Source organism: Bactrocera neohumeralis, chromosome 4, assembly GCF_024586455.1.
Source record: "Bactrocera neohumeralis isolate Rockhampton chromosome 4, APGP_CSIRO_Bneo_wtdbg2-racon-allhic-juicebox.fasta_v2, whole genome shotgun sequence".
NCBI lineage: Eukaryota > Metazoa > Arthropoda > Insecta > Diptera > Tephritidae > Bactrocera > Bactrocera neohumeralis.
Genome location: NC_065921.1, coordinates 41,978,191 through 41,996,221, shown reverse-complemented (window position 1 = coordinate 41,996,221; position 18,031 = coordinate 41,978,191). Strand labels below are relative to the sequence as shown.

The following is an 18,031-nucleotide window of genomic DNA, read 5'->3' as shown; positions in this document are numbered from 1 at the left end:
CAACGATCGTCTTTCATTAGCATTTGTGGTATACTACGTACAACAGCAATGATGGCACCTAATGCCATTTTACACATAACTAGATCCCATCGACATAGCCGGCAGATGTATTGCTGCGAAGATTGCTATCAGGCTCAAGAAAATTTCACACATTAGGAGTCCCAGAAAGGGACAATCCTCAACTTCCATATTAAACTTAGCGAGGTGTCTGACCACAGCGAATTCTAAGGCTTATAAGCTTGTAAGGAAACGCACCCTTACCCAAATTCCATCAGGGAGAGAAGCGGTTCCCACGTCTTCGTGCCTTTGGTCGCTGAATCTATGGGTCTCAAGTGCAGCAAGCGTTGATAACTGGTACTTGTGTGTTTGTTTCTGTCCCAATGTGAAACGTAAAAGGCCCATTGAGCTGTTACTAGACATTATCGCATTGACATGCACACGCTGAGACTAAAGATTTTGGAGGACGCAACTTATCAAAGTTGCAATTAAGAAAATGATCTGGAAACTTCTAGACACGTTTTCCTTTTTGGTCCAGCTTTCGTCAAAATAAAGCTGTAAACTGACGATGAGCAATATGGTGCGGAGGCATGGACATAACAACATCTGATGAGTCGGAGATATGAGTTTTCAAGAGAAAGGTTCTGCGGAAGATTTATAGTCCTTGCGCGGCGAATATCGCATTCGATGGAACAATGTACGAGATATTGGACTTTGCGAATTAAGAGATAGCGGTTACGCGGACTAGGTTATGTCATCCGAATGGACGAAAACGCTCCAGCTCTGAAGATATCCGACAAAGTACCCGCCGTGGGAAGCATAGGGAGAAGAATACCTCCACTCCGTTAAAAATACCAGGTGAAGAAATACCTGGCTGCACTTGGAATCTCGAATTGGCGCTGAACCGCGAAAAAGAAGAACGACTGGTGCCCTGCTGTAAACTCGGCTACAACTTCGTAAGCGGTGTCTACGCCAATAAATCGACCAGAATATTCATTCTCAGAATATGGCTGTTAAACTGAAAAGCTCGCGGCACCGAAAGCTCTTCTCTTTCTTCTATTGGCTCCGCTATGCATTTTACAACGGCAAAATCAAAAATAAGAAATCGAATTCTTCATGAGTATTGTACATACATATATGCATTCTTGATCATATAGGAACTTAGGGGTCAGTAGGGTAATCTGGCCTGTTTTTTGACATTTTTGTTTTCATAGAAAAGTAATTAACGTGTTTTTTTTTATTTTTCCCCATGTTTTTTTACATAAATTTTGTTATAACATTGTCAATAAATTAAAAAAAAAAATATAGAGGCGATAGCCAGACGTTTAATTAAGCAAATCGGTTCAGTAGTTCGACCGGAATCAAGTACGCCAGTTTAAAAAAGTTAAAACGCGTTTAAAATTTGAGGTGTGCACTCCGAACGTCGAGCGGTATTATTATTTTTGGGCCTTTTTCGAAATCTTCCAATGGTGAAGTGGGTTTCTACATTAATTCTAATTATGTACTATATATACGGGAACCGAAAATGCAAAAAAAAAAAATTAAAGATTACCCTACTAACCCCTTAAATTTTACACCTTTAGATTTGAACAAACGTGTTCGGATTTAACAATATTTATTTATTGACTCATATGTTACTTATGATTGGTTGATAAGAAGAGGCGTGCGAGCGTAGACCACAAGCGGCTGCAATTAGGCCATTATTAGACTCATTGTGCACCCGAGTGCACAGTGGTATACCCTGTGTTGTTTGCTTTAAAGCCTTGAAGAAACTTAATGCCCACTTGAAGCCTGCTGTTATCCCCCCAATTTCGGACTGAAAAATTAAATTGTAGTCATTTAGTTTAAAGCTACCTTATGCGTAAGGGTTACTACAGAAGAGCCCGCTTCTGTTACTATTACATTTTTAGACCTTTGGAACTATTGACCACAGAACCATTGGTGCATTCTTCTCTATTGTTTACTTCCTCATGGATCTCTCTTACACGGTCACATTGCCAATTTAGCCCGAATCAACATAATCGGCCCACTGAGCGTACTTCATCATCCATCTTGATCATCCCAACATTCATAATTTGATAATATTCGAATTAAGCTGATAGTGTACACGAAGACCGTGGAGAGACGATTCAACGCCGTTCCCAGCAACTCGGACTGGCGTATGGAACGACTTGCCGCATTTCACGTCGAAATCTTAAATTGAAAGCGTACCAAATACAGCTTGTGCAAGAATCGAAGCCACCCGACCTTCTCAAACGAGATCGTTTCGCTCTATGGGCTCTTGAAAAGTTCCAAGAAGATGAGGATAATTTCTGGCTCAATGGGTATGTAAACAAGCAAAATTGCCGCATTTAGGAAGAAGAGCAGCCTGAAGAAATGCAAGAGCAGCCATTTCATCCAAAAAACAACGGTTTAGTGTTGTTTGAATGCCGGTGGAATCATCGGTCCATATTTCTTAAAAACATTATGCCGGTGAGAATGTAACCATTGGTGACCGTTATCGCGGGATGATAACCGACTATTTGGAGCTCGTGATCTCAGCGACATTTGGTTGCAACAAGACGGCGCCACTTCCCATACCCCATTAAATGTGAAGTTTCTGTTTTGTATTCTTAAAAAAGCAGGGATCCTCGAAATCGATCGCCCTTTACAATAAACTTACCACCGGAACGTAGAACAACGTCAAACGTTGTACTCTGACGTTCAAGAGAAATCAGATTTAAGTGATTCAAATTTTACAACAATTGCGAAACAACTCGTAAAATAATACTACATTGAACTCTCGTGAGTATTTAAATTTAAAATTTCATTTCCTGGTGTACTATAACCAAACTATTTTATTGAATAATAAATATAATATCTCTCAAATGCAATTCAAATATTAAACCAAATTAAGTAGTCGTCTTGCAGTCGATGAATCGATATAAAAATTACCAATACAAACTAATAATTTTGCTTTTTCGATTTTCGGTTATTTAACCAATGGTTAAGACTCATTCAAGTAAAGTTGCAATTAATCTCATTACAATATAATTATTTATTTTAGTTTCTGTAACCTAAATTCTTATTATCATTCAGTTTTATTGAGTTCGAAGTGCGTTAAAGGCACATGTTAAAGCCCGCTCTTGAATTAAACAGTTTGCAACTATCAAAAGAATAGGCTTTAACCAACAATTAATAACCTATGTATATATGTAAATACATCCTTTATGAATATTGAAAATAATTCATAAGCTTTTTGGCATTTTTTATCGCATTTTCGTTATTACATGTAGTAGTCGAAACCAAAATTTGGTGGTTGCAGATGATCCGGATTAGGATCGGCACGCAGAATACGTCCGTCTGGACCAACGGGATCGAAACGCGGATTCAGACCGGCATTGAAATCGGGACGTGAAGGCATCGGAAAGAGATTACCAGGACCACCGCGACCCAAAGGATCTAAGTCGCCGCGTCCAACGTCGGGAAAGCCAAACGGCCGAGGCTCCATTCGAAAAGAACTGCAAAAAAGATGACAATTATTGGAAATTGAAATGAAAACTTTAATAGAAGCACCAATTAATACACACTTCACAGAAGCAGTTGAGCAAAGCAATAATATTACTATGCGCAATGTGTTGTTGGTTTGAATGCTATAAATTTGATAGCAAAAATATTTAAAGTTGGAAAAATTAGTGTTTATAATGGCGGCTGTAAATATACTAAAGCTCACGCTTTGTCTGAGAACTTAACTTCTTGATTGCTTACGCCATCTCATTAATTTAACCCTTGCGTACCAAACATGTATTTTTTTAAACAAAAACTGATAGGTATTTTAAAGCAGTATTTGAAATTTGATTTCATAGATGATGACAATATTGATACACGTGCAAATAGAAAAACAAAAACCGAACAAAAAAAATGATAAATTAGACACTTTTTTATTAAAGGGTTAACAACCTGTTTGTTATACAAGCAGTAATGCGATGTAAGTTGAAGAGTTTGAAGCTTGTTTAAAGAGAGTTTGTAGTTTTAATATGCACACATACAAACATTTATCAGCAAAAAATACCCCTCAACCAGAAAAAGCTTGTGTTCTTACTGCGAATCGAACCGCAAAAAAAACAATATAAATAATTTTGCGGTATGTGACTGAGAGCTAAGATTACAGTATTACATGAAACAAATAATTTATATTATGAATCATTGACCAAACACAGACTCGGCTGTCGGCTATTGTCTTGTTGCATTATATAACAAAATGACGTATAGCACATTGCCCTACAACACAAACACACAATTGCAGGCATCAGCCCGGAAATGCACATCTAAATGCACTCATATTCAATTTTTGCTACTCACCCGCCAGGTCTCATCGGCCCGCCTATTGCGAGCGGATCGCGGAAGTTTGGTGCTCGTGACTCTTGATTTACATTTGTTTGCGTAGTAACCTCTCGCGTATTTCCCGTGAACACCTGCACACATAAATTATATTAGATATTTACAAAAACATATTTCATATAAGTGATTAATTACCGGGTCAACTAACTCTTTGCGATAGCGATCTGATATCAGTGATGCTTCAGGCATCATTGTGTTTAGCGTTCCTTTAAGTTGTTTTATCCATTCTTGTGGATTTAAAGTTATGTTAGTTACCTTGGTGTCCTTAACATCGAGTAAATTAATAGTAATAAAATCCTCTGTATTATGGCCTATTAGAAGGTACAATCGACCATTGTGTAAATAACGCAAGGCGTATCTCTTGCCTCGATCATTCCAACCGTCAGGTAATAGTTCGGAACCAACATCTTCTGTTGAAACAGTTTTCTTTGAAAAAAAAAAGAGAAATATGAAAGTTAATTCACTAATAAAATAGAAGTTTAAATTACTTACATCTTCTCCAATGCCGATGCATTGCATTTTATAATGTTTCACAAGCAAAAAGTGCGCTAGTGCAATCAATACATCAGACTTTTTATCAACAGTTTTTTCAATTGTTTTGTAAAGCAAATCCCAGCCAAAAAAGTCATTGGCGGTTGCACCAGTTGCTGAGGATCCTGCTCCTCCAGACGACATGTCTGCGAAAATTTCGAAGCAACAAATTTAGTTGCTAGTTATATTATTATTATTATTTTTATTGTTTTTAAGTGAAAAACGATATTTTTGACATTTTAATTTTGCTTAATTTTTGGTTTATAAAAATAAACATTGGGCATTTTTAAGATTTCACTTTACAGTGAAGTCATTCATTCATACTTTAATAGCAACTGAAAGTAGAAAAGTTCCACTCCGTGCATTTATACTATTATCTTCCCAACGTTAAATGAAATTTCAAAACACATATATATGTACATATGTATGCATGAATAGTATAAGCTCTCAATAAAATTATGAAATGCACAACTAAACGAAATAAGCTTAGGATACTAGCTTATACAAAATACGTCACTTCTCTTTAAAGTATATGGGATTAATTTCCAAGAAATATAATATCGTGTATAAGTGTAATTATAGTATTTTAACTGCTTAAACTAAAAGCAAAAACTTAAAACTATATATATAACTAATAAACAAAAGAATATTATACCGTATGATAACAAAATATTACAATCTCACGCAATTTACTTCTTCTTTACGGGTAAATCATTCACAGTAACGAGCACATATGGAACTCACAATAATTACTTGTCTAGTAAACAAGATTACACCTTCCACCGGCTTAATATACATACACACATATGTATAAGTAATAAACAAGATTATACCATGATAGCAAAAATATTACAATTTTATAAAATTTGGTTCTTGTTTTAGTACAGAGAACTTTTTCTACTATTCTACAACTTGAATAATGTTTTTAGTAACCTGCAGAGCATTTTAAGCAAAATTTAGACTTTTTGGTAGTCCTTAAAATGTTTCAGTAAAGCGGTTACATATGTATTATTTTGATTTTTAAGTTGCTCCTTTTTTAATAAGTGTTCTTTCCGTAAGAATAGACTCGCTCGGTTTCATCCACAGTATTTTATCTATTTTTTGTATGAGCAAAGAGAGAAATAAAATTCCAGCCCATTGGTTATATTACAAATTTATTGTTGTGAATTTTAAAATTTAAAATCGTTTAAGAATTATTAAGGTTGCTTCCTCACTACTATATATCACTAACTACCCAATTTTCTGCTGGATAAGCGTATCTGAACACAAAGAACTATAAGAGTTGAGCATACAGAAAGAGCTGCTAGTTTCTGCTAGTGAAATTTCTTCTAACAGGAATAGCTACTGTCATATAAAGAAACAGCTGATAAAATACATACGTAAACAAGCCATATTTGATGAATTTGCTTTGATTTTGTTTATTTTAATAGATTTAGTAGTAATAATAAGAATTATATTTGTTAATTTTCAAGTGTTAATTTGATGTGATTATTAAAAACATTTTGTTGTTTTCTTGTAAAATTCTGCAAGTTTTCCGTTTCTTTTTTCCTTATTTCGCTCTTTGTGAGAGTAACTTATCATTACTCAGCGTTGTTCTTCCTGATAGCTAGCAGCAACTAGCAGTTAAGAAACAAACTATTTATTTAAAATATTTGAAAATGCCGCGAAATCGGAAATGTTGTGTGCGCGAATGCTATAACAATAACAACACGTCCATTTTGTTCAGTTGGCCGAAAAATGCACAAATTGCACACAAGTGGTGCCGAAATTTGGGCTTTGAAGGAAGGAAAATAGCCCCCTCAAACACGTTTGTTTGTGCAATACATTTTGAGGATTATGCACTGGGAACTAAGAAATTGAAAGATGGAGCTGTTCCAACTTTAAATCTTCGTAAGTAACAATTTACAGATTATTCATGTACATATACATATGTATGTATGTATTTGAGCCTATCGAGATTTATGCATACGTTTGTTAACTGCCTGGGGTATTTATTTCATATGCCATTTTGTGTATATTCATATAATATGGCAAAATCACGAAATATAACAAATTGTCCAATTATATTGTATTAGTGTTATTAATAGGATTATTTATTTATTTTATAAAACTCTAGGTAGTTATAGCACCAGAGAGAGTCCTTTATCCTATTAAACGTCAATTTTCGTATACCAATTAGAAAGGAGAGAGGGAAGACTTAAATTTTGAGGAATTTCATTTTCGGATCTCGATTTTATTAAATTTTAAAGTATGTCCGAATTTGGCATCCTCCGACAAATGTATGTTCCAATAATTTTGTAAAATATTTGCGTTTCCAGAGTTAAACAGGTGCAAGCAATTAAGAAGCAGCTGGAATCAGCATGGCATTCAAGCAGGGATTATTGGTACCCAAATGTTTTCAATATGAGGAAACACACATTTCGCCAAAATTTTATAGACTGGGGCACTCAAGAAGTCTTAGATTAGATTATTAACGAGGTAATGCACCGCCACCTAGGGTCTATTGTGTCCTCTCCTATATCACATAACTTCCCAAAGTTCCAGCAGCCTGAATAGTTCCAGGAGTTTGCCGGTCGCTATTGAGGTGATGTGATCCCTGCTAATGTATATGGAACCCAGGGCCTTAAGCCTTCTTCTGCAGATTGCTGTACAATCCAGAATTAGGTGTGCTGGTGTTTCCAGTTCCAGGTCGCAGAACCGGCAGTTAGCACAGGAGACTATGCCCTTGTTGGACAGGTGCTTCCTGAGCTTGCAGTGCCTTGTGTAGATCGCAACGAGAGGGCTGAATTTGTCTCGGGGGAGGTTGATTAGTGCTTTGAACCTTGAGAGGTTGTACCACCCTAGAAGCAGCTTGGCATGGCGCATTCCTGTTGCCTGTGCCCTGGTACCCAAATTAGATGCACCAGGTTGCACAAGGATAGGTTTAGCCTTTCTATACATTCCTCTTTTAAAAGCGATTTGGTCTCAGGTCCCGCAATACCTGCCACAATACCTCCCGGTGTTTTTGAGCCGTCAGTGTACCACTGGATGGTACTGTCTTCCAGCAGCATTTCCAGCGTGGAATCGCTCCACTCCGTCTTGCTGTCCAGAGTAACTCTGTAGTCGCTTTTGAAATTAATCCTCTTCGTGGAGCCGTCCTTTGGGAGGAGGGCCAGCGGTGTGCTTTCCGCTAGTGCCTCCATCCATCTGTCGAGAGGACATTAGCTTCCCTCTTCCGTAGCCCTCTGCTGACAATAGCAGCATGGTATGTTTTGCTACTTGTTTTATCACCTGATGCAGCGGTGTGAGATCCAGAATGACCTCCAGTGCCCCCGTGGGGCATGTGCGCATTTCCCCGAAGAAGTCTTGTGCCCGCAACTGTTTATTTTCATTAGTTTGTATGTTTGCTTTACCGCGTATTTCCGGAGAAAACCTTCATAAATAAGTGCATATTAAATATTTTCAGCAACATATATTTTATATAAATCATTAATTACCGTTTCAAATAACTCTTTGCGATAATAATCTGCTATTAACGATGCTACAAGCACCATTGCGCTTAGCGTTCCTTTAAGCTGTTTTCAGAAACAACATTTTCTGTCGAAAAGTTCTCTTTGAAGGGAAAATATGAAGCATAATTCACCAATATAACATGAAATCCAAATTATTTACATCTTACCCAATGCCGATGCATTGCCTCTTATGTTTCACAAGTAAAAATTGGGCGCAATCTCGTCCTACAATATGCCTGCGAAAATATCGAAACAAAAAATTTAGATGATAGTTATATTTATTAGTTATATTATTTAATTTTACTTGATATTTGGTTTATAATATGCATTGTGTATAGATATGTTTGCATTAATATTATAAGTTATATTAATTTAATTATGAAATGCACAACTTAACGAAATAAGATTTGGATACTTGACTATGTAAAAACCCCCTGTGTTGCTTCTCTTTAAAATATGTAATGTTAGTTACCAAGAAATTTTATATCGTCAGTACCTGATTACTGAATACGAAAAGATTGTAAATCACACAAAATCAAAATATAAACACAAAATTCATGTGAAAAACAAAAACAGCTGATTTTGGCAATATGGTTTAAAATACTTCTTCATGTGAGTGAATCATTCACATTAGCGAACATTTTGGAACTCTCAATAATTACTTGTCCAGTAAACAATACTATGTTGGTAAGGCTTTATTTGCAGTTGTATAAAAAAAAGAAATGAAAAATGTGCTGTATGATAACAAAATAGTACAATACCGAGCTATTCTTTTTTAAAATCATTCACGGTTAAGTCACCGGTCAATTACCCAACAGCGCTACCAGAAATTTTTATTAAATTTTCTATGAGTTTCTTAAAGCCCGATTTACACTTCTAACGAAACTGTTGTACATGTGATCGTTCACCCCTTACCTATTTCCTATTCACATAAAACTTTCCTCGCTTTGCTTGTTAATGCATATTTTAACAACGAAACGAAGAAAGCAAAGTGTATACCAGAATGAACGCTTTGCTTTCTATACGTTCTCTTCAATAAAAATGGCGACTGTTACTAGGAAAAGCGTAAAAAGTGTTTGTCTGAGTGAAAAATTCGATGTGAATCAGCCTGCACACCGTTTACTAATATGAAAACTTAAACTTAACATTTATATTAATAGTCATTGAACTGAGCTGATCTCAAGTGAAGCAGCATTGTGTGAAACTAGTTAGATTTTGTTCCTACTTCTAAGCAAGAATATTATTTAAGGAAAGTTGGCGGGCGTTTATGATAAGTGTATGTTTACCTCATCAACAATTAAAAATTGATCTTCATTTTAACTTAGTTGGCCGAAGTATAGTATGGTTATATTACCCAAAGCCAAGCCGTATCAAACCCAGTAAACTCCGTTCCCACGACAGTCGGGTCTACGTAACCGAAACGGACGCAGATTTCTATCCCGCCAAGGACTGTCAACTCGACAGAATTCTGCTGCTAAAACAAACCCAATAAACTATCCTTTTAAGGTTCCGAGGCATTCACATCTACATACATACGGAATATCATATCCGTAGCTCTCCCAAAACTTATTTTATTATGGTATAATAGCAAAAACAGTTATATAATTGCCGAAATAAGCAAATACCACTAGAAGGAAAGTGATCACAAGGTTGCATTTGCTGAGGTAAATGATTAGGCTTTTTAATCTATACGGTTAAAATAGTAAATTTTATAAATAATAAATTTAGCGAGTAATAACAGTCCTTAGTCCTTAATTCTGTTAAATATTATGGTTCTTTCTAAATTCATTAGAACATATTAAAAAAGTTATGCAAAAGTACAATTTCTTCGCATAAGCCCCTTCAAGATACGTAAACCCCACTGTCGTGAGAAATGCTCCTAACCAAAGGCTTTTACTAGTCCTTAAAGTCAAGGATGCTACATGAACGATCTATACATGATATGTACACATACATACATATATGATATTCATATGTACATGCATAAGTATGTATTTGTCAGTACCCATGAATTCCTGGGGAAAAAGGATGGGTTACCGTTTCTTACATTGCCGTTTATGTATTTTCTTCGTTTAGAGCTTATATAGTATGTATGGTTTCAGGTATTGATTACAAGGAGTATAAATTTCCAAAATATGTAGATCTCTACCATCAATTCCGATTATTAATATAGCTTCTACATATACATATCGTCACCTGAAATGCAAAATAACGTAACAACATTTTCGAAAATTTACAGTGGCGTGAATGAAACACTCGATAAAATAGAAGAGTTAAAAAAAAATTTTAATATTGGTTAAAACTGGTTCATATATGAGCACAGAACCTGAAAATGTTGGACATATGTAATATTATGTATGTAGTTTGAAGTAGTGAATCGTAATCAATAATATACTCAATTTCGAATTTTTTGATGATACATGTTATTTTACATTTTAGGTGACGATATGTACTGTATGTTCGGTATAAAATCTAAAATATTTTTAAGTCGATATTAGGTCTATATTTAATACTACGATATACATAAATATATACATTCTTGTTTTGTTTCTTACCAATATATCTCAATTTTTGGGTTAGAAACCGACTTGTATTCAATTTTTTGTGGGTCCACTTTTCCGTAATGTATACTTACTTTACTTAATGCGTGCAGTTCTACCTTGACCGAATACCTGCTGGTGGTCCGATGGTGTGTATTAATATGGCGGGTAAATCGAAATATACACGAACGATTCACGAATGCTTTCGGTACAATGACGTTTCGTATACGCTCACTCGCTCGCACCCGGTTTTCTGACTTCTTCCAGCACATGACCGGCAATTTAAGCAACGATGCGAATGCTGTCGAGCAAGTCAGCCGAACACAACAGTGAAAAAAATAAAAATATTTCGTACGACAAAGCAAAAATTCGTCGCCATATTGAATCCGAAGCGAGTGGTGTTAAGTTGTGTGGTGTAGAGAGAAAATTTTGCAGATTTTCAATTAAATTTTACCTTTAAAATTTGCAATTACCAAACAAACAATTAGGCATAATAAATTTGTGCGTGTGTGAATGTGTTTTTAGGCACATTTGCTTTGTGAGCATACAGGCAAGATAGTGATAAAACTGGTGTGATTGTTAAGCAGCAGCGTTTCATGCATTTGTGGATCAGTGTGTGAACAGCAGCGTGTGCTAGGAGTGTGGATTATTGAAAAAGTGTTCAAGAAAAGTGATTTTCTGCTGGTGTATAGATATAACTAATTACTTTGTGTGCAGCGACTGCACACTAAAGGGTTATAGCGTTATTCGTGCCCAGAACATAACCTAGACGCTTGAAATCGAGATGGAGACAAGTACGACCGCATCAACGCCAGCCCCGACGCAGACATCTTCCAACAACGACAATGATGGTAAGTAGTGTTGCCAGAAATATGGGTTGCGTGGATGCTTTATCGTCGGTCCGTAAATTTGTGCTAAATATTTACCGTAAATATAAGAAAACGAAAAAGCCGGTGATGTTTCATAAGTATCAGCAAATTCGGAAATCATTAGAAGTTTATATAGTTTCTAAATTCTAATATATGTTTAAAAGTTTGCCGTAGTTTGTGGATTTGGACCCAACATTTGCTTAAGATTGACGATTAAAATGTATGTTAAATTTTTGCTGTATTAAATTTTGAAGATTAATTAGATAAGTAAAATATTTTTTTTATTTAGGTAGTCTAATCACAATAATGTGATAATTATCAAAGAAATTAATACGTTAAATATGTATTTGCTTTTAGTTATGTGGCAGCATGGTCAGTGCCGAAGTTTATACATTTGGTTGACCATGTCCATAAAGCTAATATATGAACCGCTTTCGTAGAGTTGTATTTCGGCTCGGAAGTATATTCGCTTATCAACCACGAAGTGATAACTTCGCCATATTTATATTTATCAAAGATGTAAACCTTATTTTGTCATTTGTCCGAAGGAAAGTTTACCCAATATCTGCCAGAGATGGCGCTGTTAAAATGTCTCAATTTTTCGATGATGTCGAAGTTTGACAAAATACAATCGATAAAAACTTCCTTAATTTTTTTTTATTAAGGACAGAACTGATCTTGTCATACTTTATATACAGTGATGTGCAAAAAAATCTGATGATACCCTTCAAATTTACCCCATATTAATGATGTTCATATGCATAATAATTTCGAAAATATAGATTTGTTTTATAATCAGATAATTTGAAATCAATATAAATTTTTTTATATTTGTAATGACTGGATTAATTAAATATAAACATATTAAATATAGAAATAAGTATCTTTCTCCGACTTTATAAATGGAATTAGAATAGTGCATTTAATTTGCTCAATACTGTAAATAACAGTCTTATATCAAATGTATGTGTTTCATTCATTCATATTATTATTATATAATATTCATATGTACATTTATAATTAATAATGTACATACATATATAATTCATGATTCTTTAATAAATGCAAAAATAATAATTGTAATAAAAACTGTCAAATCTCAAAATTGGACGATGACAATTGTGAATAGGTCAAACGCATAATAAAGTACAGTAATATTCCGAAATAACGAATATTCGTTTTAATGAAAATCGCTTATAACGAACATGCAAATTTTTTACAATAAATACATTTATTTTAGAGTGAATGAATGATCTTCCCATTTTGTCGTTCTTAAGGTGAGATGACTATGTTTTCTAAATGTAAATAATGTTAAACTATAAATTAATAAATTAATATTCAGCCACCAAATATAAACTTCGTTTTCCAAAAATGACGAGCAATCAATTTTTTAATAGCTAAAAATAATCGAATTTGCTTTTTAAGAACATTACTTTCTTGAAGGTAACATGCTTTAGTTTTTAACAATTAAATCAATAAACAATTTATTAAACTTCAATTTTCGGATATATTACTTATTTTTATTAAGAAACATACCTCGCTAAGAGAGTACTCGACTCGTTATTTCGGAATACTGCTGTAATTGTAAAAAAAATGATGCCCATTATCTTATTAACATTGCTAATTATTAAAATAATTTTTTGCTTCGCAGATATCGAATTTGATGCCAGTTTGGCCGATGAAGAAAGGCGTTTCTATCTCAGGGCATATCCCTCTGTGGATCTGGTGCGTGAGCGCAAGGTGCACTGCACAGTCTGTAAGACTCATATCGGAACTGCACCGAGCCAAGAGGAGAATATCCGCATGCATCCGGTGTTGCGTGTAACACACTGCTTGAAATGCCACGACTTCTATAACAGCGGCGAATTCAGTAAAGGCGAAGATGGCTCAGAACTATATTGTCGTTGGTGTGGCCAAGGTGGCGAAGTTTACTGCTGCTCAAGTTGTCCCTACGTATTCTGTAAATCATGTATCGTTAAGAACCTGTCTCGCGGTGTAGTAGTAGATATTGAACAGAACGAAAATTGGAATTGCTTTAGCTGCGCACCGAAAATTCTTTGGCCATTGCGTGCACAACATTGGGCCCTAATACGTTACATAGACAAACAAAAGAAGTGAGTTCAGTTTGCCATCCTTTACTAATTTAATATTGCTATTTAATTTAATATTGCTATTTAATTTGCAGGTATATCGATGTGAATCACCCTAACGAATCTGAAAAGAGGGCGCTGTTGTCACAGGACCGTTCAACATGCTGTCGTCTTGCCAAATCGAAATGTGGAAACATGTCCGATTCTATGGAAAGTCTAGATTCTGCAACATCTCGACGCAGTCAAAGCAGTTCTAGCGCAAAAAAACATTCGAAATCGCCAGGTAGTCATCCACAAGTACCCCCGGCCAAACGTATGAAAAACTCAAATGATGAAGTTGTTTGTACACCTGATTTGTTGAGCATGTTGGAGCCGGATTGTCAAATTACTGTGCAACAGAAGACACGTCCCGCACCTTCACCCATTACATCAACACCGAAAATTATATCATTACAAACGCACTCGTCATCTCCGAATAGTAGTGGCATTACACTGAAACCACATAATAACACTCCACCACCATTAGTACTACGTAACACCGGCATACCTATCCGACATCCCTCGCCTGCACCAATTGTACGACGTACAATTATAGGTGCACGAAACGCGCCAACAACCGGAAATCATACGCCAGTTTATCACACTATTAACGGTTATCGTATCGATCTTAATTCGGCAGCACAACAAGAAACATTCCGTTTGCCCAATGGCAAACTGATACAGGTGAAACGCCAGGGCACAAATCAACCACAGCCCAGCACTCCCTCACCGAGTAATGCTTGGATGCGGCAGGCAAGCCCAATAACAGCTATACAACATGCGGCGAGTGGACGTCCTGTTCAAATAACCCCAGCCCGTACATATTATTCTGTATCGCAACAACATCCGCAAAATTCAATGCAACAGCCGCAAATGATACGGTATAGTAATACCACTGTGACGCCGGTTAGTGGTCAAAATGGTGCTATTCGAGGTACACAAATACAATTGATCAATGGTGTGCCTGTAGCGCCAACAGCTGCGCCTGCAACGGTTAATTCTGCAACTGCAGTGCGTGCACCGGTCATGGTGCGTCACGTGTTCCCTGACACTGCCATCGGTCAAGCGCGTTCCCAGTTACAGGATCAAGTCTTCAATGCCATGGAGATTTGCCAACATCTTACTGGTAAAGTACAAACACTGACCAATTCGAATGCTTACAAGCAAGCGCGCAATTATCTCGAAGTCAAAGAACTCTACATACATCTCTCATATCTGTTGACATATGCGATTGGGCGTTTTAAGGGACTGCAGGATAAATGCTTGGGTGATATGAGACAATTAGGATTCGTTAATGATGCGGATAGCTTGGAAAACGGCCAGTTGGCGGCAGGTATGTGGTTATGCAATATTCGATATAGATCTATTACTTAGTGTAAAAGAATGTTCCTTAGAAATGTAGTATTAATATATTTATGGAAAATTTAGAAAATCGGAAATGAGCTCCTAAAACTAAAAAGCTAATTTCGAACATGAAAAGTGAGTTTCGAAAACCCTAAACTTCATTCAAAAGTAAAAAGAATTAATTTTGAACATGAAAAATGTATTTCGAAAATCATAAAATTTAATTTCGAAAAGTAAAAAAGCTAGTTGCGAAAGTAAAAATGATTTTCGAAAATCAAATTTACCATTAACAGTTTTTCTAAAAATTTAAGGTACGTTCGTAACTGAATAATTTGGAAAATCGGAATGCATTTCGAAAAAGCTTACTGATTGGTTTAAATATAAAATAATTTCTAAAATCGAAAAGCTCATTTCGAATAAAAAATATTAACTCCGAAAATCCAAAAGCTAATTTTTAAATTAAAGTTAAAATGTCTTTCATAAGGCAAAATTGAATTTCGAAAGTTAAATGCCAATTTCGATCTTTGAAAATGAATTTCGCAATTCGAGAAATAATTTCGAAAATGGAAATTTTGAATCGATATTCTATGCACGAAAACCGATGTTCGAAATTGTAAATTAAATTAAGTATGTAGTAGAAAATGAAAAAAAAAACAATTTTTTTTTACACAAAACCAATTAAATCGCGTAAGGCTCATCACTTAGTCATTGTCTTGAGTCATTTGTTGTGCACATGGACTGCGTTTTAAATGTTTAGTGTGAAAATGGTGAAATTGTGAGCACACAAGTTTGGTGCAATGCAAACAGAAATGTAAGTACGAAACAATAGCGGATGTTTGATGCGTTTCGAGTTCAATTTCATTGACTTTCAGCGACGCAACTCTTCGAGATTCGCTAAAGCTTCACACACGAAGAGTTTTGACATGGACTACATTTTCAATTTATCAGAGATAACATACATAAATCAATTAAATCAATGAAATGAAATATTTACGTAACGGAAGTATCATTCTTTGCGAATGAATTTTTGCACAATTCTAAAGTTTCGTTTGTAAAGATTTAGGAAATAGTCAAAATAATATAAATTAAGCAATTACTGAGTTGATACGGAATGCTTTTAGAGATAAGCTTTCGTTACCACAGCATTAAAATATGTATTGGTAACGTAAAATGGTTTATGAGTACTTTAAAAACTTGATAGATAAGAAAAATTGTAGTCTCAAGATTGTGCGCCTAAAATTATACTAATAATTGGCACTCTGGTATACCTTTTTGAGAACCAAAGCTATAATTTTATATATATTTTCACGTAAGCAAGCAAGGTGTTGCTGCAGAATCATATAATACATATCGAATGCACATTCAGTTTGTTATCGTCTAGGTAACAGACCTACAACATTCTACAAACTCTTCCAGTAAATTGTAATTGTATCCAGTGTTATATATATGTACATATACAAATATTACAAGAAATCGTAAACTAAAAATAGTAGCGGTTTGTAATGAGTGGTCCATGTGTTGGCAAAATGTCTGAAGGCAATGAAATTCGCAACTCGATAGCATTTGTAGCAGCATCAAAAATACATAAAATTTAAACGAATTACTTGCATTAAAAATAAATTTAAAAAATTAATATTTCAGGCGTCGACTATGTCCGTTACGGCCAACTTGAAGATATAGATCTCTTCAATACCAGCGCGAACAGTTTCCACAATCAAGTGTATGAATACCGCAAAAGTTTGCATGCGAATATGGAGAATGGCGAAGGCAATGATAAGAAACCGCCACTCTCACCGCTTATGCCACTGGGACAGCTGAAGCGCGGCGGCGCCGACGGGGAAGACGACGAGGATTATGGTGAAAATGACGAGACTGGCGATAATAGTTGGATGAAAAATACAATGGACGAGCCAACCTATTATGACGACGGTGTCGATATGTCTGCCAATGACGATGTGGATGCCACTGCCGATGCTGATGGCGATGATGATGAAAACGATGCTGACACTGATTTCGAACAATATGTCGCACAGCAACAACAAGCGGTACGCTACAGCAACAAAGCACATTATGGCACAGAAGATTACATGAGCCAGGAGGAGCAAACACACGCACGCGATCGCAAACTTGCCCGGCTCATTGAGAAATATCCTGCCATTTGGTGTACACGCCACCCCGACTATGGCAATTTCGAAGTGACACGCAAGTACTGGCGCATCGTAGCGACACACTTTAAACGCACTGAGAATATAAAGTTGCGCTGGAAGAATATACGTAAGCGTTATGTGCGCGTTGAGCGACGCATACACGATGGTAAACGCTTCAACGGTTATTTCGATAAGACAACGAACTTTCTCGCCAATCGCGATCTGCCCGAAGATCAGTGGGTGGAAGTGGACTGTGGCAGTGACGATGATGAAGCACAGCAGGTGGAACGTAAAAAGCCCAATGTCATCGAAAAGAACGCACTAAAAGACGACAAATCATATGATTGGAATAACGAGGATTGTGCGGCGGACGCGAACGATTACGAAATGTCGGAGGGCGTGAAAGCGTTAGAAGTGCGCGCTTTGGATATGAAAATCATCAATTTCGTTAAATGTAATCCGGTGTTATGGCGCAAATCTGGCGACTTGCAGTACAATTCCGTCGATGTGCAGTCGCGCAAATCGCTGTGGATGCACTTGTGGCGGAGTTTACGCTCCCAAAGTAGTATGCTAAATGGTTGGTGCACACTGCAGTGACGTTGT

General features: G+C 36.1%; 2 protein-coding genes across 8 annotated transcripts in view; one reads left to right on the top strand and one right to left on the bottom strand.

Annotated features, from left to right (window-relative positions):
* The window catches only part of LOC126756504 (uncharacterized), a 61,656-nt gene that overhangs the window by 39,021 nt on the left and 4,604 nt on the right, over window positions 1–18,031 (top strand). For 2 of the 5 annotated variants that reach the window (XM_050469600.1, XM_050469598.1), the window contains exons 2-3: window positions 13,460–13,922; window positions 13,994–15,270. In XM_050469600.1, coding sequence (XP_050325557.1) covers window positions 13,460–13,922; window positions 13,994–15,270 — 1,740 coding nt within the window. Of the gene's footprint in view, window positions 1–6,299; window positions 6,799–11,159; window positions 11,791–13,459; window positions 13,923–13,993; window positions 15,271–16,922; window positions 18,006–18,031 lie in introns of those variants that run through there. The other 3 variants (XM_050469602.1, XM_050469601.1, XM_050469603.1) reach the window with 3 other exon arrangements.
* On the bottom strand, window positions 2,802–8,938 carry LOC126756508 (proteasome inhibitor PI31 subunit). Of its 3 annotated transcripts, XM_050469609.1 has the most exons (6): window positions 8,896–8,938; window positions 8,567–8,635; window positions 4,870–5,054; window positions 4,513–4,803; window positions 4,339–4,451; window positions 2,802–3,497 (listed from the first exon to the last, which is right to left on the bottom strand). In XM_050469609.1, exons 3-6 carry the CDS (start codon window positions 5,050–5,052, stop codon window positions 3,263–3,265), a joined length of 822 nt encoding a protein of 273 aa, XP_050325566.1. In that variant the 5' UTR covers window positions 5,053–5,054; window positions 8,567–8,635; window positions 8,896–8,938; the 3' UTR covers window positions 2,802–3,262. The 3 variants fall into 3 exon arrangements, with proteins under 3 accessions (XP_050325566.1, XP_050325567.1, XP_050325565.1); XM_050469610.1 differs by lacking the exons at window positions 8,567–8,635; window positions 8,896–8,938 and adding an exon at window positions 5,842–6,099; XM_050469608.1 differs by lacking the exons at window positions 8,567–8,635; window positions 8,896–8,938 and adding an exon at window positions 5,564–5,637.